Here is a 19242-nt window from a genome sequence, read left to right on the forward strand (position 1 = left end):
AGCATTAAATTATTTCCTATTCATTGAAGTATTTGCCAACTGTCAGTACTTGACATAAATATTAAAATAATTGCTAAATAAAATCTGATTTCTATAAATTATGCTAGTGTCCCAGAATATAATTAAATGAGCTCTAGTGTATAGTAATTTCATGATACATTTTAAAGAATTAGTTTTATTACAACTATATGAGAAATGAAAAAAATTAACCACTCCCACCAGACTTCAAATATTAAAGACTATTTTTGGAAGTCAGAATGACTTGTGACACCCTTTACATATGTTACCTTAATACATCTTCCTTCCAAGAAGTATTTACAGATTTGCTTTCCTTTGTGTTCCACGGTGTGCTGGTTAATAAATTCCTGAGTCATCACCTTCCATTTTTTCCCTGGTTTACTGTACTGCAAGAAAAATTTTCATTTAAATGAAACATATGAAATATTAACAGGTATTAAAATATATAGTTAAATGGGTCTGGACAGCAGTACAAACTGACTAAAAAGGTAAATCAAGATTGAACATTGTGATACTATTCATTTAACTAGAGAGAGATATATTTCTAGTATGCTGCTTGTTGCTACTACTGGTGGAAAAGACATGACTTCTATTTTAATGAGAATGTATTACGTAAAACAAAGTTACGAAAAACTCAAAATATCACAATAATACTGTTTTGGCAAAGATGCCACAAAATATGTGCTCTCATGTACTGCTGAGGGTAAGTTATATATGTATTAGACATATATAATACAACAACAACCCTAGGTCCAATCCCCAGCACTGCAAAAACAAATTAATTAAATATGCATGTAGTTTGACATATAATTTGTAGTTTTCAGGATTATATTGAAGGAATTCTCAGAGAGGCAAACAGATTTATCTATAAAAATTATTACTAAATAATTACACACATAGTAACAACAAACAAAAACCAGAAACAACACATTGAAAAGTTAAACATTTTATACATATGTTTAGGTAGTGGAATGTTATACAGTCATTAAATCATGTGATAGAGAACTTTGGGATATAAGGAAATGCTTACAATACCTTATTAAGTGAAAAACTGATCCCAATTTTAAAATAATAAATAAAGGCAAAGAAAAAAAGACTCAATATACTCCCACATTTTAGAGTATGTACTTGGATGGTGGGACTAGAGGTTTTGTAAGTACGTGTTTTTTCTGTTCTTCAAGAAAAAAAAATAAGCCAAAATAAACTTTTCCTCCTCTTAAAAAAAAAAAGGAAATAAAAGAAGAAACAAGCATTATTAACTTTTTAAGTTTAAAAAATTAAGAAAAATACATTAAGAAAAAAAATTTTAAGAAAAATTATGAAAAAGAAATCTCAGTATTTCTTTTCCTTAGTTCTCCCCAGTCCTGCTCTATTCTGTATAAAAATACTGTGTAAAAACACTGCATGAAAGTATTAGGTACTGGTGCTGAGATGAGCTGAATATAATGAGCTATATGCATACACTTTATAAAACAACATTGTTTTTCAAGTACCTAGTATGCACTGTGCCTTGCACATCACAGGTATTTGCTCTTTGATTGGATTGCTTTTCCCCATTTCCCTTAGTTTGCAAGATGCAGCACAATGCAGAATCTACTGAAAATAATTTCAGAGCAAACATATGAAGCAAGAGATAGTCAACTAAAATGTGATCCTCAGCACTCATAGCTGATAATGGATTACTATAAGAATTCTGAAAAACGTATAAGAATATTGAATAATTAGATAATCATATAGGTTTGATTCTTGGGGTTTTTTTGGTACTGGTGATTGAACTCAGGGTCACCCAACCACTGAACCACTCCCCAGGCCTATTTTGTATTTTGTTTAGAGACAGGGTCTCACTGAGTTGCTTAGCACCTTGCCTTTGCTGAGGCTGGCTTTGAACTCAAGATCCTCCTGCCTCAGCTCCCGAGCTGATGGGATTACAGGTGAGTACCACCGTGCCTGGTGGAGGTTCTTTTTTAAAATATAAGTATCCTCAAATTGCCCCAGGAAAACACAATGAAATTACTTCTGATACAGTCATTTAAAATATCTGAAATCTGCATAAAGTTGATTCATAAACATTTTTATAGTTAGGCCTGGATTCATTTAGAATAGTTGAATATAAATGACCAGCTCACATATGCCTTCTGTACAAAGAACTGTGGCTATGATAAAATAAGCAGCCACAGAGATTGCATTATGCAAAGTTACATGAGCCAACTTGAAGAATAAGTCTGAAGTTGAAAAGTAAAAAATTAGCGGGTCACTGTGGCACATGCCCATAATCCCACCAACTCGGGAGGCCAAGGCAGGAAGACTGCAAGGTCCAGATCAACCTCAGCAATTTAGTGAAGCCCTAAGCAACTTAGCAAGACCTGTCTCAAAATTAAAAAAGGTTGGGGATGTAGCTCAGTGGTAAAGTACCCTTGGGTTTAGTCTCCAGTACCAAAAAAGAAAAGTGAAAAAATAGGTAATCTCTCTCCCTCTCTCTCCCTTCCTCTCCTCCTCCTCCCACCACACACACACATACTGAAAATGCAACAAATTGAATTTATGTTTCATTAATAACTCTCTTTGTCAACATTTCTTTCCAACACTGCTTCACTATTTTAATAAAGGATGGAAGTAGATTTGTTTAGTTCTACAGTTCAGTTCAGTTTAAACAGGTACAAAATATCTCAGTAACATAAACTATGGGGGCATCTTGGCTATAATATTATAATCAAAGTACTCTGGAAAATCTAAAGATCACAGCTGTTAACACCTCTTTAAACAGTATACTAAGCAGAACATCTTAAGAAATTCCTGCCCATAATCTTTAAACTTTTAAATGAGGAAAACAAACATTTTCAAATTACAACATATAGTTCATTTAAGGTTGCAGCTTTAAATAACCCACTCCTGACTCTGTAAAATCCAATCAAATCTCAGTTACAGTGGCAGAATCTAATCCACATTACTGTGGTTGAAATGTACATGTTCAGCTAGGCATGGTGGTCCACGCCTGTAATCCCAGGAGCTCCAGACTGAGGCAGGAGGATGGAGAGTTCAAAACCAGCCTCAGCAAAAGCGAGGTGCTAAGCAACTCAGTGAGACCTGTCTCTAAATAAAATACAAAATGGAGATGTGGCTCAGTGATCAAGTGCCCCTGAGTTCAATCCCTAGTACCACCCCACAAAAAGAAATGTACATGATCAGATTTCAATTCAACACATACTGAATCAAGAGCTACTTCTGCAAGGTATGTAAGTTTATCCTTCCAGCCATTTATATCCCTTCTCTTCCTTTCAATACTTTCCACTGGAATAAGTAAGTTGATTTACCATTGTCTCCCTTCTTGGTTCTGCTTCATGTTGAGCTGTTAGAAGTTTACTGCTATTTGTGTCTGGGGAAGAGGACTCATAGGAAAGGAATGCCAAGGGAGGACTAAAGGGATATAGTTTTGCTTTGAAACACCTCAATTTTACTTTAAGGTTCTTTCACACATATTAATTTTATTTCAAGGTCACCTAAATTTGTACCTCTATGCTACAATCATGACTAATTAAAACAATTCTTGGTTAGGGGAAGTTTATAATCCTTTGATCTGAGCTGGACATTTTTCATTTACCAGGAAAGAGATATTAAAATCACAATGCTTTCTTTGCAACCAAATATATTAAGAGATGGAAAAACTCCATTCTTCCTTATATATAAATTCTCAGTACCTCTTGGAAGTCATCCATTCCTGAAAAAACATTGGGCCCTTTATTAACTCTTCCCCCACGGTCTTTTCGTTTGATTTTCTTCGGCAAACCACGTCCACGACCAATATTAAAACTTTTAATCCTCTGTTCAGTACCTAAAAAAGTTAAAATGTATTCAAATATTATAGAAAAACAACACATCTAACAATCTATTAGTTTATGAAGCACAGTGTATTTTAATAGTCTATAGTATATAGTGTATCCTTTTATTTCTCCTCAGATTCCATGAAAAAAATTTAACTGAATTTTTACATTTTAAATGTAAAATGTTCTTGTTCTTTTGTTTCCAAAGGGATGCTAACAACATAGGAAGCAAGGAGCAAGAATATTCATAGCTAGAGAAGCCAACACTAGTATTTTTTCTTTTAATTTTCCTTAGGAGCTGGGGAGGTAGCTCAGCTGGTAGAGTGCTTGTCCTCGCAAGCACAAGGCCCTGAGTTCGATCCCCAGTACTGCAAAAAAAAAATTTTTTTTTCCTTAGGATAGGAATATTAGCAAGTCTTTCTCTCTCTTTTTTTTAAGCCATTCTGTTTTAAAGAGGGGTAGGTATTATATTCATATTTAAGGAATACATTATAGATATCAGTGGATAATTTGGAGCAAACCAAATTAATTTCAAACAGATATATATACATATATACATCTCCAACTAAAAATCATACTAGTTTTTGCTTTTGAAAAATTTGATATTTAAAAGTATTTAAAAAGATACTCCAATTTTAAAAAATTTTATGTTAGGATGGTAAGTTACATTACAAAGTAATTTCTCATTTTGCCAAAGTCATGTTGAACTGTTAAGTGCTCTAATATCTTTAAAATCTATAACACAACCAATAAACATCAAAAAATCATTCAATATCATTAACAGAAATAAAAAAATTAAAACTTTTAAAAATAATAATGTAATTTTCACCTCAAAGAATAATAAATCTCATTATTAGTAGGACTTGGAAAAGTCTGCTGGTAGGACTTGGAGAAGTGTGCATCTTCACACACTGATGAGGGTGTTGTGGTTACAAACTGGTATATCACTTTTTTGGTTTTCCATTTGGCATAAGAATCAAAAAATCTTCAAATGTGTATCTATTTCTTTTGACTTTGCAAATTTATTTTTCATAATTTATTCTTAATAAAAATGTTGGCTAATATGTTTTCTGAGATATGTACAACTGAGTTTATTGCAGGGTCAATCACAGAACTGGAACAACAACAACTAGTTGCAAAATGAATCCCATATAATCACTGTAATTCCAAACATACCTAATAATTTGTTAAGGCAAATTATGGTACATCTATTTAACTGAATAGAATACAGGTGTTAAAAGCTATTCATTAACTTAAGAGTAACTAAGATAATTCAGAGACAAGGGAGAAAAAACAAGGTACAATAATATGTATAGTTTTTTGTTGAAAATAATGGTCAGAAAAATTCTGGAAGAATGTGGGCCCAAAATAGTGATAATCATTATCTTTGGGTAATAGACATTCAAATTATGCTGATTTATCTCTAATCACTACAACATTATCTTTTCTACACAAGAAAAGTTGTCTACATTGACCATATATCACTTTCATAAAAGGAAATGCCCCATTCTTTAAAATGACAAACAAGGAAGTGCTTGAAAGTAAAAAAACCCTGTGAAAGTGATAAAGAATTTTCTCCATGCTACTCATCTTATCCAAGTGGGATTATCCCTGATAAGGCTACAAATGGACTCCAGGGACACATTTATCTGTTATGATAGCCTGCATGTAGATAAATTCCTTTCTCTTTAGTTCAACTAAGCCTTGATTCATATTTTCAAAGGAATTTTGCTAGAAAATTAAGAAAACAAAGTCATAGAAATAATAAAATTTACTCATAACTGACTCCTTTATTCAAAAATAAAGGTGTGACAGATCCCTACTTCACCTCAGCCTCAACATGCTCCAGCAGACTCTTTAACAAGCAGAGACTTGTTTTTTTGTTTTTATTCTCAGTACTAGGGCTTGACCAAGTGGGTGCTCTACTACTGAGCTACACCCCCAGTTCTTTTTATTTTGAGACAGGGTCTCACTAACTTGCCCATGCTGCCCTGGAATTTGTGATCCTCTTGCCTCAGTGTTCTGAGATGCTAGGATTATAGGTATGCACCACCATGCCTGGCTCAACTAGCCAGTACATAAGACTGAACTGAGCCTTCATTGACCTATAGTTTCTTCATCTATTGTCTTAGCTAGCAACTTGTACTGGTCTCTCCAGGGACCAGGTACTTCAATATAGCAAGTGATCACTGCAAAAATTTCTTAGATTATGTTCATCTTTTTAATCTAAAAGGATCCATAGCCCCATGTACATTTGCCTAGCAAAGACGAACACTACAGTTCCCAATATTGTTTTTCCTGGTCTCAGATATAAATAATACATAGGTTAACAAAGATAGCTGCATATGGATATCATACAGAAGGGAAGAATATAAGAAAGTTTCATTATGATATTATACAGATTGATTTGTAGCCTCAAGGCCTATAGAAAAAGGAAAATCAATCTAGGTACCATAAGAATTAGCAAATCTTGAGAAAGGCTAAGACACTTCTCAGTTTTCACTCTGCACCTTGCTGTTTCAGAAAGTTTCTCATATTCTAGAAGACTGATTTCAGACTCACCTTGCTGAGCTCCTTTCAGCCTTGGTTTTTTCCCTGGTTCTTTAGAAAATGACGACCCTAAGGAAGTACTTGAGGTTTCTTTAGCTTGTCTGTACTGTTTCAGTTGACTGGCAAAATCCTCCTCTGTTTCCTGACTGTAGTTACCAAAGTTGTCATCGCTGTAGTTACCAAAGTTGTCGTCACTATAGGCACTGTACTCGTCATATTCTTTACTTTTAAACTTCTTGTTATGTTGATCCTTCTTTGATGTCATGTAGCTTCCTGATAAATGTCCGTGCTAAGTGAAAATGGACAATCATTATAAGGATTTTTCAATTATATATAGCAGTTAACAGTAACACATGGTATCTTTTCATCCCCATAAATTGGGAGAAAAGAAGACAAAAGACAATTATTAGTTCTGTTTCTTGATAAGTACATCCCTCTGACACTATTTAACACTACATTCAGAAGGCTAAATGCTACTGATGATATTAAACATTATGATCTTCATTCTTTAGCTTTTGTTTTCCATGTTCTATGTCTCAATATCCATATGCACAGGAATACCTAAAAATTCATACCATCATACACAAATTCCTTCTCCAAAATAAAAATGAAAAGGACTTTTGAAGATAAGGAAAAGATCATAAAATTACTTGAGGAGGTATGGCAAAATATTTAGGAGAATAAAATATTCTCCTAAAACTGAAAAATTCTAAAATGACATTATGTTTAATAAAAAACTGTATGTGTGGGAAATTTTATAAAAGAAAACTGTTTATCTAAGGTCTAATAGGAAAACAGAGCTTTACCTAATGGTGAGAAAGCTCATCAATAGGAGCTGTTCATCACAACAAACATTCATTTTATTGCTTCCTTACTAAAGCATGGGAAAACAAAAAGTACAATTTAGCACTAGAAGTTTATTTAATGATAGTGTTCAAGTCTGTCTCTTTCACTTAAGTATTTCTTATTAATTCTATCACATCCTTAATATTTTTTAATCAAGCAAGAAAAATTGCACATAATTACAACTTGAGGGTCTGGAAAAGCCTGGACCATGCTTCATCATTAGCTTAATGCATGTTAAATATGAGATATATTCTAAAATTTACCTAACTACCTAAAAGCATAATGCTTTTCAACTTTTAAATGAAGACAATTTAATGAAACTTCACTTAGCAACCTCAACTATACAGCAGGCAATAGAGAAAATATGGAAATAACCCTAACAAACATAATAATTTGGTTTCTAAACTAATAAGAGATTAGTAACACCAAATTAGGAGAAAGAATAGAGCTTTTATAAATAAAAGTAATGGCATCATTACTTTATTAGAACAAAATTAATAACTTTTATAATGAGGACTTTGTATGACACAACATACTTAAGTTGTATACTTAAGTTGTAAAATCATGTTTTCAATTGTTTTGTTTAAAACATTTCAAATAATTTTTTAACTTAAAGAGGCTGATGTCACCTATCTTTAAAATTTAATATTTCCCCATTTCCCAATTACATAGGATAATGTGTAATGATGTGCTGTAAGTTGAACTATATTTCCCCAAAGTTCTCATGTAGGATCCCTAACCCCCACTATTTCAGAATGTGACTATTTGGAGACAGGGTTTTTAAAGAGGTAATTAAATTAATGAGGCTATTAGAGTGTCATCTCATCCAACTAACTGGTGTCTTTGTAAGAAGAAGAAATTTGGACACAGAGAGACACATGGTATGCTAGTGCACAGAGGTAAGACCATGAAAAGTCAAAGCAGTGAGAAGGCAGCCATCTCCAGAACATGGGAAGAGGCTTAGAATAGACCCTTCCCCTATGCCCTCAGAGGAAACCAGTCCTGTTGGCACCTTGATCTTGGACTTTCACCCTTCAGACTGTGGCCAGTCTCAGTATAAATGGCAATACTAGCAAAGTAATATGCAATGTATTCTTTATTTTCAAAGATTTAGAATCTGCAATACACCTCTGAAAAGGCATTTTTCAAAATATCAGAAAACAAAAAGTATAATGGAAAGATTTTTTTTTTTCCTTTAAAAGGCAATACCTCAGGAGGTGGGGATATAGCTCAGCTGGTAGAGTGCTTGCCTCATGTGCACAAGGCCCTGGGTTCAATCCCCAGCACCACAAAAAGAAAAAAAAAAAAAAAGGTGATACCTCAAAACTACAACCAGTTTCCAAATTAAAAAAGAAAAGAAATAACAAGTAATAACAAGTGTTGGCAAGGATGTGGAGAAGTTTACATTACTAATGGAGATGTAAATGTTTTTCTCTGCTGAAAATAGTTTGGCACTTCCTCTGAAAGTTAAAGGTAGAATAACCATATGAGAGTTTTAAAGATGGCAGAATAGAGGAGGTCGCTTTCCTGGCTGCTCCATGGCATGAAACCAAGAAAGCAGACAGGCGCTTCTCAGCAAGGTTGGTGAAAAACAAAAAAGGAGAGGAGGGTATGCTTTTTTGGAATTTAAAACTGGACATTCAAAGCAGACTGGGGACTCAGGGTTGGATGTAATAAAAAAAGGAAGAAATTCCCAGCAGTATAGCCACCGCCATGGCAGGACCAAAAGTACCAGCCATAGCAGTCCCTCGCAAGCAAAGTGGAAGGACATGGGCATTAAAGGAACCTTCATTTTTAGGAGGCCTGAGGCATGTCTGGGTATGGAGCGTTTGGAGATCAAAGAAATTGCCCAACTAAACTGAAAGACACACTGCACAAAATCCTTCTGCAGGAAAGAAGCCACCATCTCTCCAAGCAGTGAGTGGATGACAAAGGAAGGAACCATTTGCAGCTGCAGCATAGGGGCTGGCAGCTGAGGGAACCAATTCCTGGAAAACCTGAGTTTTGCCCAAAATACAGTCCCAGTAAACACATACTGCATGACATAGAGTGCACTTAAGTGACCAAGAGAAAATCAAACGTGGAGAGAGGTTTACATAGGAGATGACTGGTCATGGAAACCTACCTAGAGCTCCCCCACTCCCTCCAATCGAGCTGCTTGTAGGACCAGCTGGGAGAGACCCATCTGGCTGGGAACTCAGAAGGGTGGCATGAGAGAGATTGAGTTTAGAGACGGAACTCAAGACCAGGAAATGTGGGGTCCACAGGTGACATAGGGGACTAAGAATTGGTTCTTACACCACATGAGTGAAACCCAGGAGAGATCCCTGGGGTTCAGTCTTCCAACATAGGCTGGCAATTACTAGGCCCTGGAGGTGAACTGATTTAAAATCTCCAGATCAACTGGCATTCAGTGAAGAGACTAGAGCCCACCTAAGCCCACACCCTGCCTTCAGGAATTCTGCCCATAGGATTACCTCTCACTCCAGCAAGGTGGAGCATCACACTCCAGATAACCCCACCTAAAACTGCTAAGAAGAGAAACTGAGAATATTTTGAACTCAAACAGAAAGAATTCTTTAATTTTTGTTTGTTTGTTTCTTTCTTTCTTGAGGTGCTGGGGATTGAACCTAGGGCCTTGTGTTTACAAGGCAAGCACTCTACCAACTGAGCTATATCCTCAGCCCTCTTTAATTTTTCAATGAGATATTTTTCTCTTTTTTCCTTTTTTTTTTTTCTTTTCTCTGTTTAATTATGACCTTAATGGTACATGGACATTTATACATACCCATATTTAGTTTTTCACTCGTTTCTAGCATTTTTGAAGCCAGTTGTTTTTTTATGGCTCAGTCTGTCAAGAACTAGATGTTTGATTTGTATTATTTTAGTTTTGTTTGATATTCTTTTATTTTTATTTTTATTAATTTAAAAAAATTTTATTTTATATATATTTTTCTCTTACCTGTTTCCCTTGATTCTATTTCTCTTTTCTTCCACTAACAGTCAAACTCTACTGTTCTCTCTTTCACTCTTCCTTTAATCTTTATCTTCTATCTTTTCTCCTTTTCCCTCACAATCATCATATCCTATATCACTTCTGTTCTCTCTCCCTGTCCATCATTTGAAAATTGTAAACCCTTTTGCAAACTTGCTGTTTTTATTGCAGGCAATAATTGATCATGCAATTTGTTTAGTGTGACAATTAATACTGTAGGCACCATAGCAGGAACTATTTAATTTAATACTGTATATTGTTTGCTTTGATTGTTGTTATCATTTCTCTCCCCCTACACAGTGAGGTACTGAAAACCTTCAGGGACATTATAAGTCCACAGGGTAGAAACTCTACTGCCTCACATATATACTATTAGATGGGTAGCCAAACAAACAATAGGAAAAAGCAAGGGAACAAATCACTCCAAACAAATCAAGATACTTCATAATAGAATACATCAACACCATAGTAGAAGAAATGTCGGAGAAGGAGTTTAGAATGTATGTAGTTAAACTGATCTGCAAAGTAAGGGACAGTATAAAGAGTGAAATCAGAGAGAAAATACAGGAAGTAAAAGATAACTTCAATAAAGAGAGAGATACTGAAAAAAAAAAAAAAGGCAGAAAGCCTGAAAATTAAGGAATCAATAAACCAAATTAAAAATTCAACTGAAAGCATCACCAAAACACTAGATCACTTGGAAGACAGTTTCAGGTAATGAGGACAAAATATATAATCTTAAAAACAAAGCTGACTGTGGAGAAAAGATGTCAAGAGACCATGAACGGAATTTCCAAGAAATATGTGATAACCTGAAAAGACCAAATATAAGATTTATTGGGATAGATGAAGGTTCAGAGATATAAACAAAAGGAATGCACAAACTTTCAAAGAGATAGTATCGGAAAATTTCCCAAACCTAAAGAATGAAATGGAAAATCAAATCCAGGAGGCTTACAGAACCCCAAATATAAAAATTACAAGAGACCCACACCAAGGCACATTATTATGAAAATGCCTACCACATAGAATAAGGATAGAGTTTTAAAGGCTGCCGGAGAAAAATGACAGGTAACATTTAGAGGGAAACCAATCTGAATCGCAGCTGATCTCTCAACCCAGACCCTCAGAGCTAGGAAGTCTTGGAATAATATATACCAAGCTCTGAATGAAAATAGATGCCAGCCAAGAATACTATACCCAGTAAAATTATACAAAAATTAAAATAAAGGTATTGTGTCCATTTACAACTAAAAAGACAAAATTAAAATAAGAACTGATGATGAAATAAAAATCCTCCATGATAAACAAGTTTAAAACAATCCACAACTAGAAAGCCTACACTACAAAACATACTCAATAAGATATTTCATGAAGAAGAAATGAAAAATAAAAGTGAAAACCAGAAAAGAGAGGAACTACACTAAAAGAATAGTGAATCAATGGAGAAACTAATTCAAATTAAAAACCAGAAATAAATCAAAATGACAGGGAATAAAAATCAAATCTCAATAATAACACTGAATGTACATGGCCTAACCTCATCAATCAAAAGACAGACTGGCAGGTTGGATTAAAAATTAAGACACAACAATGTGCTGTCTCTAAGAGACTCACTACATAGGCAAAGACATCCACAGACTGAAGGTAAAAGGATGGGAAAAATAAAATTGATAAATGCTTAGCCAACTAACAAAGAGAAAGAGAGAGAAAATTAAAATTACTAAAATTTGTGATGAAAAGGAAGCCTCACAAAGGACAATATGAAATGCAGAAGATAATCAGCAACTATTTTTTGAAAGTTTATACTCCAATAAAATAGAAAATCTTGACAATATCAATAGATTTCTAGAGACATGTGACCTACCCAGATTGAATCAGGAAGACACAGAAAATTTAAACAGATCAATTTCAAGTAATGAGATTGAAGATGCCATCAAAAGTCTACCAAGAAAGAAAAGCCCAGGATCAGATGGATTCTCATTTGAGTTCTTTGAGACCTTCAAAGAACAACGAACACCAATCCTCAAATTTCCCATGAAATAGAAAAGGAGGGAACACTTCCAAACTCCTTCTATGAAGCTAGTATCACCCTGATACTAAAACCAGACAAAGACACATTAAGGAAATAAATTTTCAAATCAATATCCCTGATGAACACAGATGCAAAAATTCTTAATAAAATACTGGCAAACCACATACAAAAACATATTAAAAAGATAGTGCACCATGATCAAGTGGGGTTCATTTCATTCCAGGGATGCAAGGTTGGTTCAACAAATAGAAATCAATAAATGTAATTCATCACATCTCCAGACTTAGACAATGAATGCATAAAAATTATTTGACAAAATACAGGACCCATTCATGCTCAGAATACTAGAAAAACTAGGGATAGTAGGAAAATATCTCAATATTGTCAAAGCTATATAGGCTAAACCCAAGGTCAACATCATTCTGAATGAAGAAAAACTGAAAGCATTCCCTCTGAAAACTGGGACAAGACAGGGATACCCTCTTTCATCACTTCTGTTCCTAGAAACTCTAACCACAGCAATAAGAAGAAAGAAATTAAAGGGATACAAATAGGAAAATAAGAACTCAAACTATCCCTATTTGATGATGACATGATTCTATATTTAGAAGACCCAAAAAACTCCACCAGAAAACTTCTAGAACTCATAAATGAATTCAGCAAAGTAGCAGGAAATAAAACTAACACCCAATTGTGTTCCACATCAGTGATGAATCAACTGAAAGAGAAATTGTGAAAAAGATTCCATTCACAACAGCCTCAAAGAAAATAAAATACTTGGGATTCAATTTAACAGAACAGGTGAAAGGCCTCTACAATGAAAACTACAGAACACTAAAGAAAGAAACTGAAAACGACCTTAGAAGATGGAATGATCTCCCATGTTCTTGGACAGGCCAAATTAATAATCAAAATGGCCATATTACCAAAAGCCATGAACAAATTTAATGCAATTCCTACTAAGGTTCCAATGGCATTCTTCATAGAAGTAGAAAAAGCAGTCATGAAATTCATTTGGAAAAATAAGAGGCCCAGGATAGCCAAAGCAATCCTTAGCAAGAAAAGTGAAGCAGAAGGCATCACAATATCAGACCTTAGATTATACTACAGAGCTATAGTAAGAAAAATGGCATGGTATTGGCACCAAAACAGACCTGAAGACTAGAGGTACAGAATAGGAGACATGGAGACAAACCCACATATATGCTAGACAGTGGTACCAAAAATATACATTGGAGATAGCCTCTTCAACAAATGATGCCAGGAAAACTGGAAATCCATACATAATAAAATGAAGTTAGACCCTTATCTCTCACTCTGCACTAAACTCAACTCAAAGTAAATCAAGGACCTAGGCATTAGACCAGAGACCTTGTGCTGAGTAGAAGAAAAAGTAGGCCCAAATCTCCATCATGTCTACTTAGGAACCGAATTTCTCAACAAGGCTCCTAAAGCACAAGAAGTAAAATCAAGAAAGCAATAAATGGGGGCTGGGGATATAGCTCAGTTGGTAGAGTGCTTGCCTAGCAAGCACAGGCCCTGGGTTCGATCCCCAGCACCGCAAAAAAAAAAAAAAAAAAATCAATAAATGGGATTATATCAAACTAAAAGTTTCTTCACAGCAAAGGAAACAATCAAATACATGAAGAGAGAGCCTAGAGAAAATCTTTGCCACCTCCACCCCAGATAGAATATTAATCTCCAGGATATATAAAGAATGTAAAAAACTAAACACCAAAAAAACCAAATAACAAAGGAAATGAACAGGCACTTCACAGAAGTAATACGACTGGTCAACAAATACATGAAAAAATGTTCAACATCACTAGCAATTAGAAAAATGCAAAATTAAAACTATACTGAGATTTCATCCCTCTCCAGTCAGAATAGTAATTATCAAGAATACATGTAACAATAAATGTTGGCGAGGATGTGGGGGAAAGGGTATACTTATACATTGCTTCTAGGACTGCAAATTAGTGCAAGTACCCTGGAAAGCAGTATGGAGATTCCTCAGAAAACTTGGAATGGAACTACCATCAGACCCAGTAATCCCACTCCTTAGCATATACCCAAAGGACTTAAAATCAGCATACTATATAGTTACTTGGTCACATCAATGTTTATAGCAACTCATTTCACAACTGTTAAGCTATGGAACCAACCTAGGTGCCCTTCAATAGATGAATGGATGAAGAAAATGTGGAACACATATACAGTGGAATATTGCTCAGCCAGAAGAATGAAATTATGGTATTTGCTGGTAAATAGGTGGAACTAGAGAGTATCATGCTAAGTGAAATAAACCAATCCCCAAAAATCAAAGGCCGAATGTTCTCTCTGATATGTGGATGCTGACTCACAATAGGCGTGGAAGTGGGGGAGTGGAGGTTCACCAGACTGAACTGCGGAGAGTGAGAAGAAGGGAGGGAGATGGGACTGGGAAAGACAATAGAAGGAACTGAACATAACTTTCCTATTTTCATATATGAATACATGACCAATGTAATTCCACATCATGTATAATCACAAGAATGGGAAATTACACTTCATGTATGTATATCAAAATATATTCTACTGTCATGTGTAACTAAAAAGAACAAATAAAAAATAAAAGAATAACCATATGATGCAGCAATTCCACTCCTAGGTATAGGTATACATTCCAATGAACTGAAAGGATTCTGAAGAGAATTTGTACACCTATGTTCACAAGCAGCATGATTCACAATAGCCAAAAGATGGAAGCAGTTCAATTGTCCATCAAGGGGTAATTGGTTAACAGGTATATAATTTCCCTTAGGATGATCAAAAAGTTCTGCAGATGGACAGTGGTGACGGTTAAAAAACACTGTGAATTATACTGAACGCCACTAAATTTTACACTTAAAATGGTTAAAATGGTATATTTTATGTAATCTATGTTTTATCACAATAAAAAGGCAATACCTGAGAGAATGGAATGTCATAATCCCTGTAGAAACCAGTTCTTTTTTTGTGAGAACTTTCTGCATGTTCCACATCTGAATCAAGACTGTAGTCTGAACTACCATCACTAGATGGGGAATTATGCTGAAGGGAAGGAAAAGAAAATGTGTTACATTTACAAAAAGAAGCAAATTTAATGATTAACATATAAGATTCAGCCAGATGTGCTGACAAGTAGGTCACAGTATTCTGGTAGACTCTTAAATATAAATGAAAAAGTCTTTTCCACAGGCCACTACCACCCCAACTTCTCTCAAGTTTTCTAGGGGAAAAGTATGTCTTCCCCTGTTTACGAAAACATTTTTTTCATTATCCCTTTGGTCCAAGGACTTCAAATAGAAGTCCCTTGGGCTCTTAAATTATCTTATACTTAAGCTAATCTTAAAGGAAGTTTGCTCCTCATCATCAAAAGGTGTCCTAGAACGTGAGTAGGGCATGCATTAGTTTGTTTCTATGTAAAATTACTTTAGAGTTCTTATTTTATTGCATGAGAACCCTAAAATGAAGACAGCAAAACATTGCAAATAACATACATGAAATAAATCTAGTCCCTTAAATTAACCAAAAGGGAATTGAAAGCAACAAGTAATTGATAATGATTAAAAAATATTTTTCAAGTATGAATGCAATTTCCAAAAAGAGTCACCAAATCTCTTCCATCTGGTCAAAATAATTATCTTTGCAAGTTGAGCGCCCTCTTTTTAAGTTCTTCAAGTTGACAGCAATGAAGACACTACATCTGTATGACTCATTCCTGCATTCTCAACATGTGGGTACAGTACAAAAGCAGTGATACTTTGTTGAAGTGAATTAAACTCTGATGCTCTTACAGAGAAAGAGTCTGTTTTGCTCCCTTCCATTCTTACATATTCTTTTAGAGAAAACACTCTGCTCTCTTGGCTCACCTCTTTGTCCCTAAGTGCTCTTACATTTGTTTTTGTGGTGGTGTTAGTCTTGTTTTCGTTGATTGATGGGTGCTAAGGTATACTGTTTTGAGAATGTCTGTGTTTCCTTTTATTCCTGTTTTTGGTGAGGTGTGTGGAGTGCTGGGAATCCACCTTAGGGCCTGGCACAAGTCCTTGCCACTGAGCTGCTATGCGCCCAGTCCCTGTCCCTCCTTTTCTGTGGTCAGAGTATTGTTTTAGTTGTTTAAGTATTTGAGAGTGCTGCTTTAACTTTTGTTATTTTACCTATAAAACACAGGTGAATTATTTCCTTCAATATACTTAGCTGGTAAGTACTAAAGTTTGAAGTCTAAATTATCATGTTTTCTACAAAACTCTTAACAACATCATGTCACCTCATAGTGAGTAAGGAGGGCAAAAGACACGATTTAAAGACTAACATGCAAGCCACACAGTGACACCTAAAATATTCAAACAGTAACAAAGAACTTAAGGACTTAGGTGACTTTCTCTAAACAGGTCACCCTTTTCACACTTTTTTGCTTTGTTATTCTCTGTGTCTCTTGTTTTCATTTGTTTACTTTTTAATATTTTATTAGTTGTTGATTGCCATTTATTTATTTATTTATTTATTTATTTATGCAGACTACACGATTCTGAGAATTGAACCCAGTGCCTCATATGTGCTAGACAAGCACTCTACCATTGAGTCACAACCCAGCCCTTCTCTGTGCTTTAGACAATCTTACCACACACTTCCATCTAATGGAATATACTTATTGAAGGAAGTATAGTACATATCAATTGATGAAAATATTTTATAAAATTTTATAGTACTGTAACAAAATGATTGTCTTATGATATTAAGTAAAAATATAAATAAAAGATAAACAATATCTCCAATATCAAGGAAAAGAAAACAGAAAAATAACTGGAAAGAAATATACTAAAATGTTCATCAATAGTTGGTTACTCTAGTAAGTCATTACTTAGTTTTTAAATAATTACCTTCATGTTACTTTGTCAACACAATATAGTACACAAATGTGCTTAATAGTCAGCTGGGTATCTGTAATCCCAGCAACTAAGAAGGCTGAGGTAAGAGGACAGTAAGTTTGAGGCCAGCTTCACCAACTTAGCAAGAGTGTCTCAAAATAAAATTAAAAGGCCTGGGGGAGTGGCTTAGGGATAAAAGGACTCTGAGTTCAATCCCTCGTACCACCAAAAAAATAAATAAATAAGAGAGAGAGAGAGAGAGAGAGAGAGAGAGAGAGAGAAGAAAATGTATTCTGTAGTCAATTCAAACAAACCAAAACCAATGTCTCCTGGACTGTCTGCTTCACATCTCAGACATTCGGTCCACCCTGCAGTGATTAACTTTCCCCAAATGCCCACTATGTATCATGCCTTATCATCTAGTGTTTCTCAGACTAGCACATCGATACCAAGCAGCTTTGTGTTTGTTCCAAGATCTCAAAATTGATTCACCTCACCGTATGTTCTGCCTCCTTGAGGATGAAAACATGTCTCAATCCAGCTCATCTCCTAGAGGTCTCCTTCATATATAAAACATTCCTACTGAATCTCGCCTAGATATTCCTTGCTCATCACTGGAAATATTTTCTCCTTTCTCTTCCTTTGAAATCTTACTTTTTCACACAACTCTAATCCTTACCACTCTCTTCCTTTTCTTATAGTATTGTGTATGTGTGTATAATCTGAACTGAACAATTAGCACAATGCAAAATGTCTTACCTATAACCTTATGCCATGTGAGTCAGCACTTTATTACATACTGGTTGATGATATTTTTGCTTTGCTTTTTGGGGCAATAGGGATTAAACACAGGGGTACTCTACTACTAAGCTGTATCTCCAGCCCTTTTTATTTTTCACCTTGAAATAAGGTCTAAGTTGTCAAGGCTCAAACTTACCATCCTCCTGCCTCAGTTTCCCAAATTACTAGGATTGCAGGTGTGCACCAGCACATCTGGCTGATAATTGTTTTATGTTTATGATCTATCCCCCTCTCCCACCAAATACAATCAAGACAGAATTATGTATTTTCCTTCTTCTTCAATCACAGTTTTTACCATAACATTAGCCAATAATTTTTTATATATTACCTGACTAGTTCAGACTAGTTGAAAAGTTAGACAAATAAACTAACACATCTAATAGGGAGGAAGTTTACTAAGTTAACCAAAGGTAAAGAGACTTGGGACTAGCAAGAGTGTCCCCTGAGGAAGAGGCACTGACATCAGGATAGTCTTCTCTGCCTTCCTACCCTGAGCTTGTGTAACACTCTAGCTTGTCTAACCCCAAGAAAGGAAAGAAAGACTCGTCCAGAACAGCCAATAATACAGGCCTAGACTGCGAACAAAGAAAAAAAGCACACTAAGCTAGTACAATGTCTTAGTAGGTTTCTAACAAAAGTTACAGATTTTCTAGCAAAATGGATTGCCAGATTGCACCCTCTACATTAATAGTGATGCAACTGTAGTTGCTTTCTTAGGCAAGATCAAAACAATGTGGTCTATACTTTGAACCAACAGATAGGATTTGTGAATTCAGTAGAACTAGATCTTCTTTTACTCCATGTGGAATTTGTGCTCCTTACCCCTAAAATTTTAAGGTTCTTCTGGGTCACAGGTCTTAGAATAAGGGGTGGAAAAGAGTACAGAATCTTAATTCACAGTAAAAGTCTTTATCCTTTTACATTTTTCGTGTAGGAAAATTAATTAATTCCTTAACATTCTATGACCTTGGGTCATAGCTAAGAAAATTTCTTCACCCTTCACCCCCAGTATTAAAAGACGTTCAACCATGCTTTATTCTATCATTTACATAACTACTGTTTTTTTAACATTTAAATCATTGATCTATCCGGAATTTACCCTAATGTTAAGAACTGACTCCACTTTTATGTTCTTATCATTGTCTAATTTTCTCAGCACTGCTTATTTAAAAATCCATTATTTTTCTGTCCGTCTCTCTGCCTATCTATTTAAAGCTACCTGCCTATTTATTTAAAGTGCTGGGGATTGAACCCAGGTTCTTGCACATGTTAGGCAAATGCTATGTCCCT

General features: G+C 35.0%; 1 protein-coding gene across 3 annotated transcripts in view; it reads right to left on the reverse strand.

Annotated features, from left to right (window-relative positions):
* Positions 1-19242, reverse strand: part of Zc3h6 (zinc finger CCCH-type containing 6) — a 58813-nt gene that overhangs the window by 13204 nt on the left and 26367 nt on the right. For all 3 annotated transcript variants that reach the window (XM_047521941.1, XM_047521940.1, XM_047521939.1), the window contains exons 3-6: positions 15212-15334; positions 6399-6675; positions 3714-3847; positions 288-404 (exon numbers count right to left, since the gene is read on the reverse strand). In XM_047521941.1, the coding sequence (XP_047377897.1) occupies positions 288-404; positions 3714-3847; positions 6399-6675; positions 15212-15334 (651 nt within the window). The remainder of the gene's footprint in view (positions 1-287; positions 405-3713; positions 3848-6398; positions 6676-15211; positions 15335-19242) is intronic.

The sequence above is a fragment of the Sciurus carolinensis genome, chromosome 13, assembly GCF_902686445.1.
Source record: "Sciurus carolinensis chromosome 13, mSciCar1.2, whole genome shotgun sequence".
NCBI lineage: Eukaryota > Metazoa > Chordata > Mammalia > Rodentia > Sciuridae > Sciurus > Sciurus carolinensis.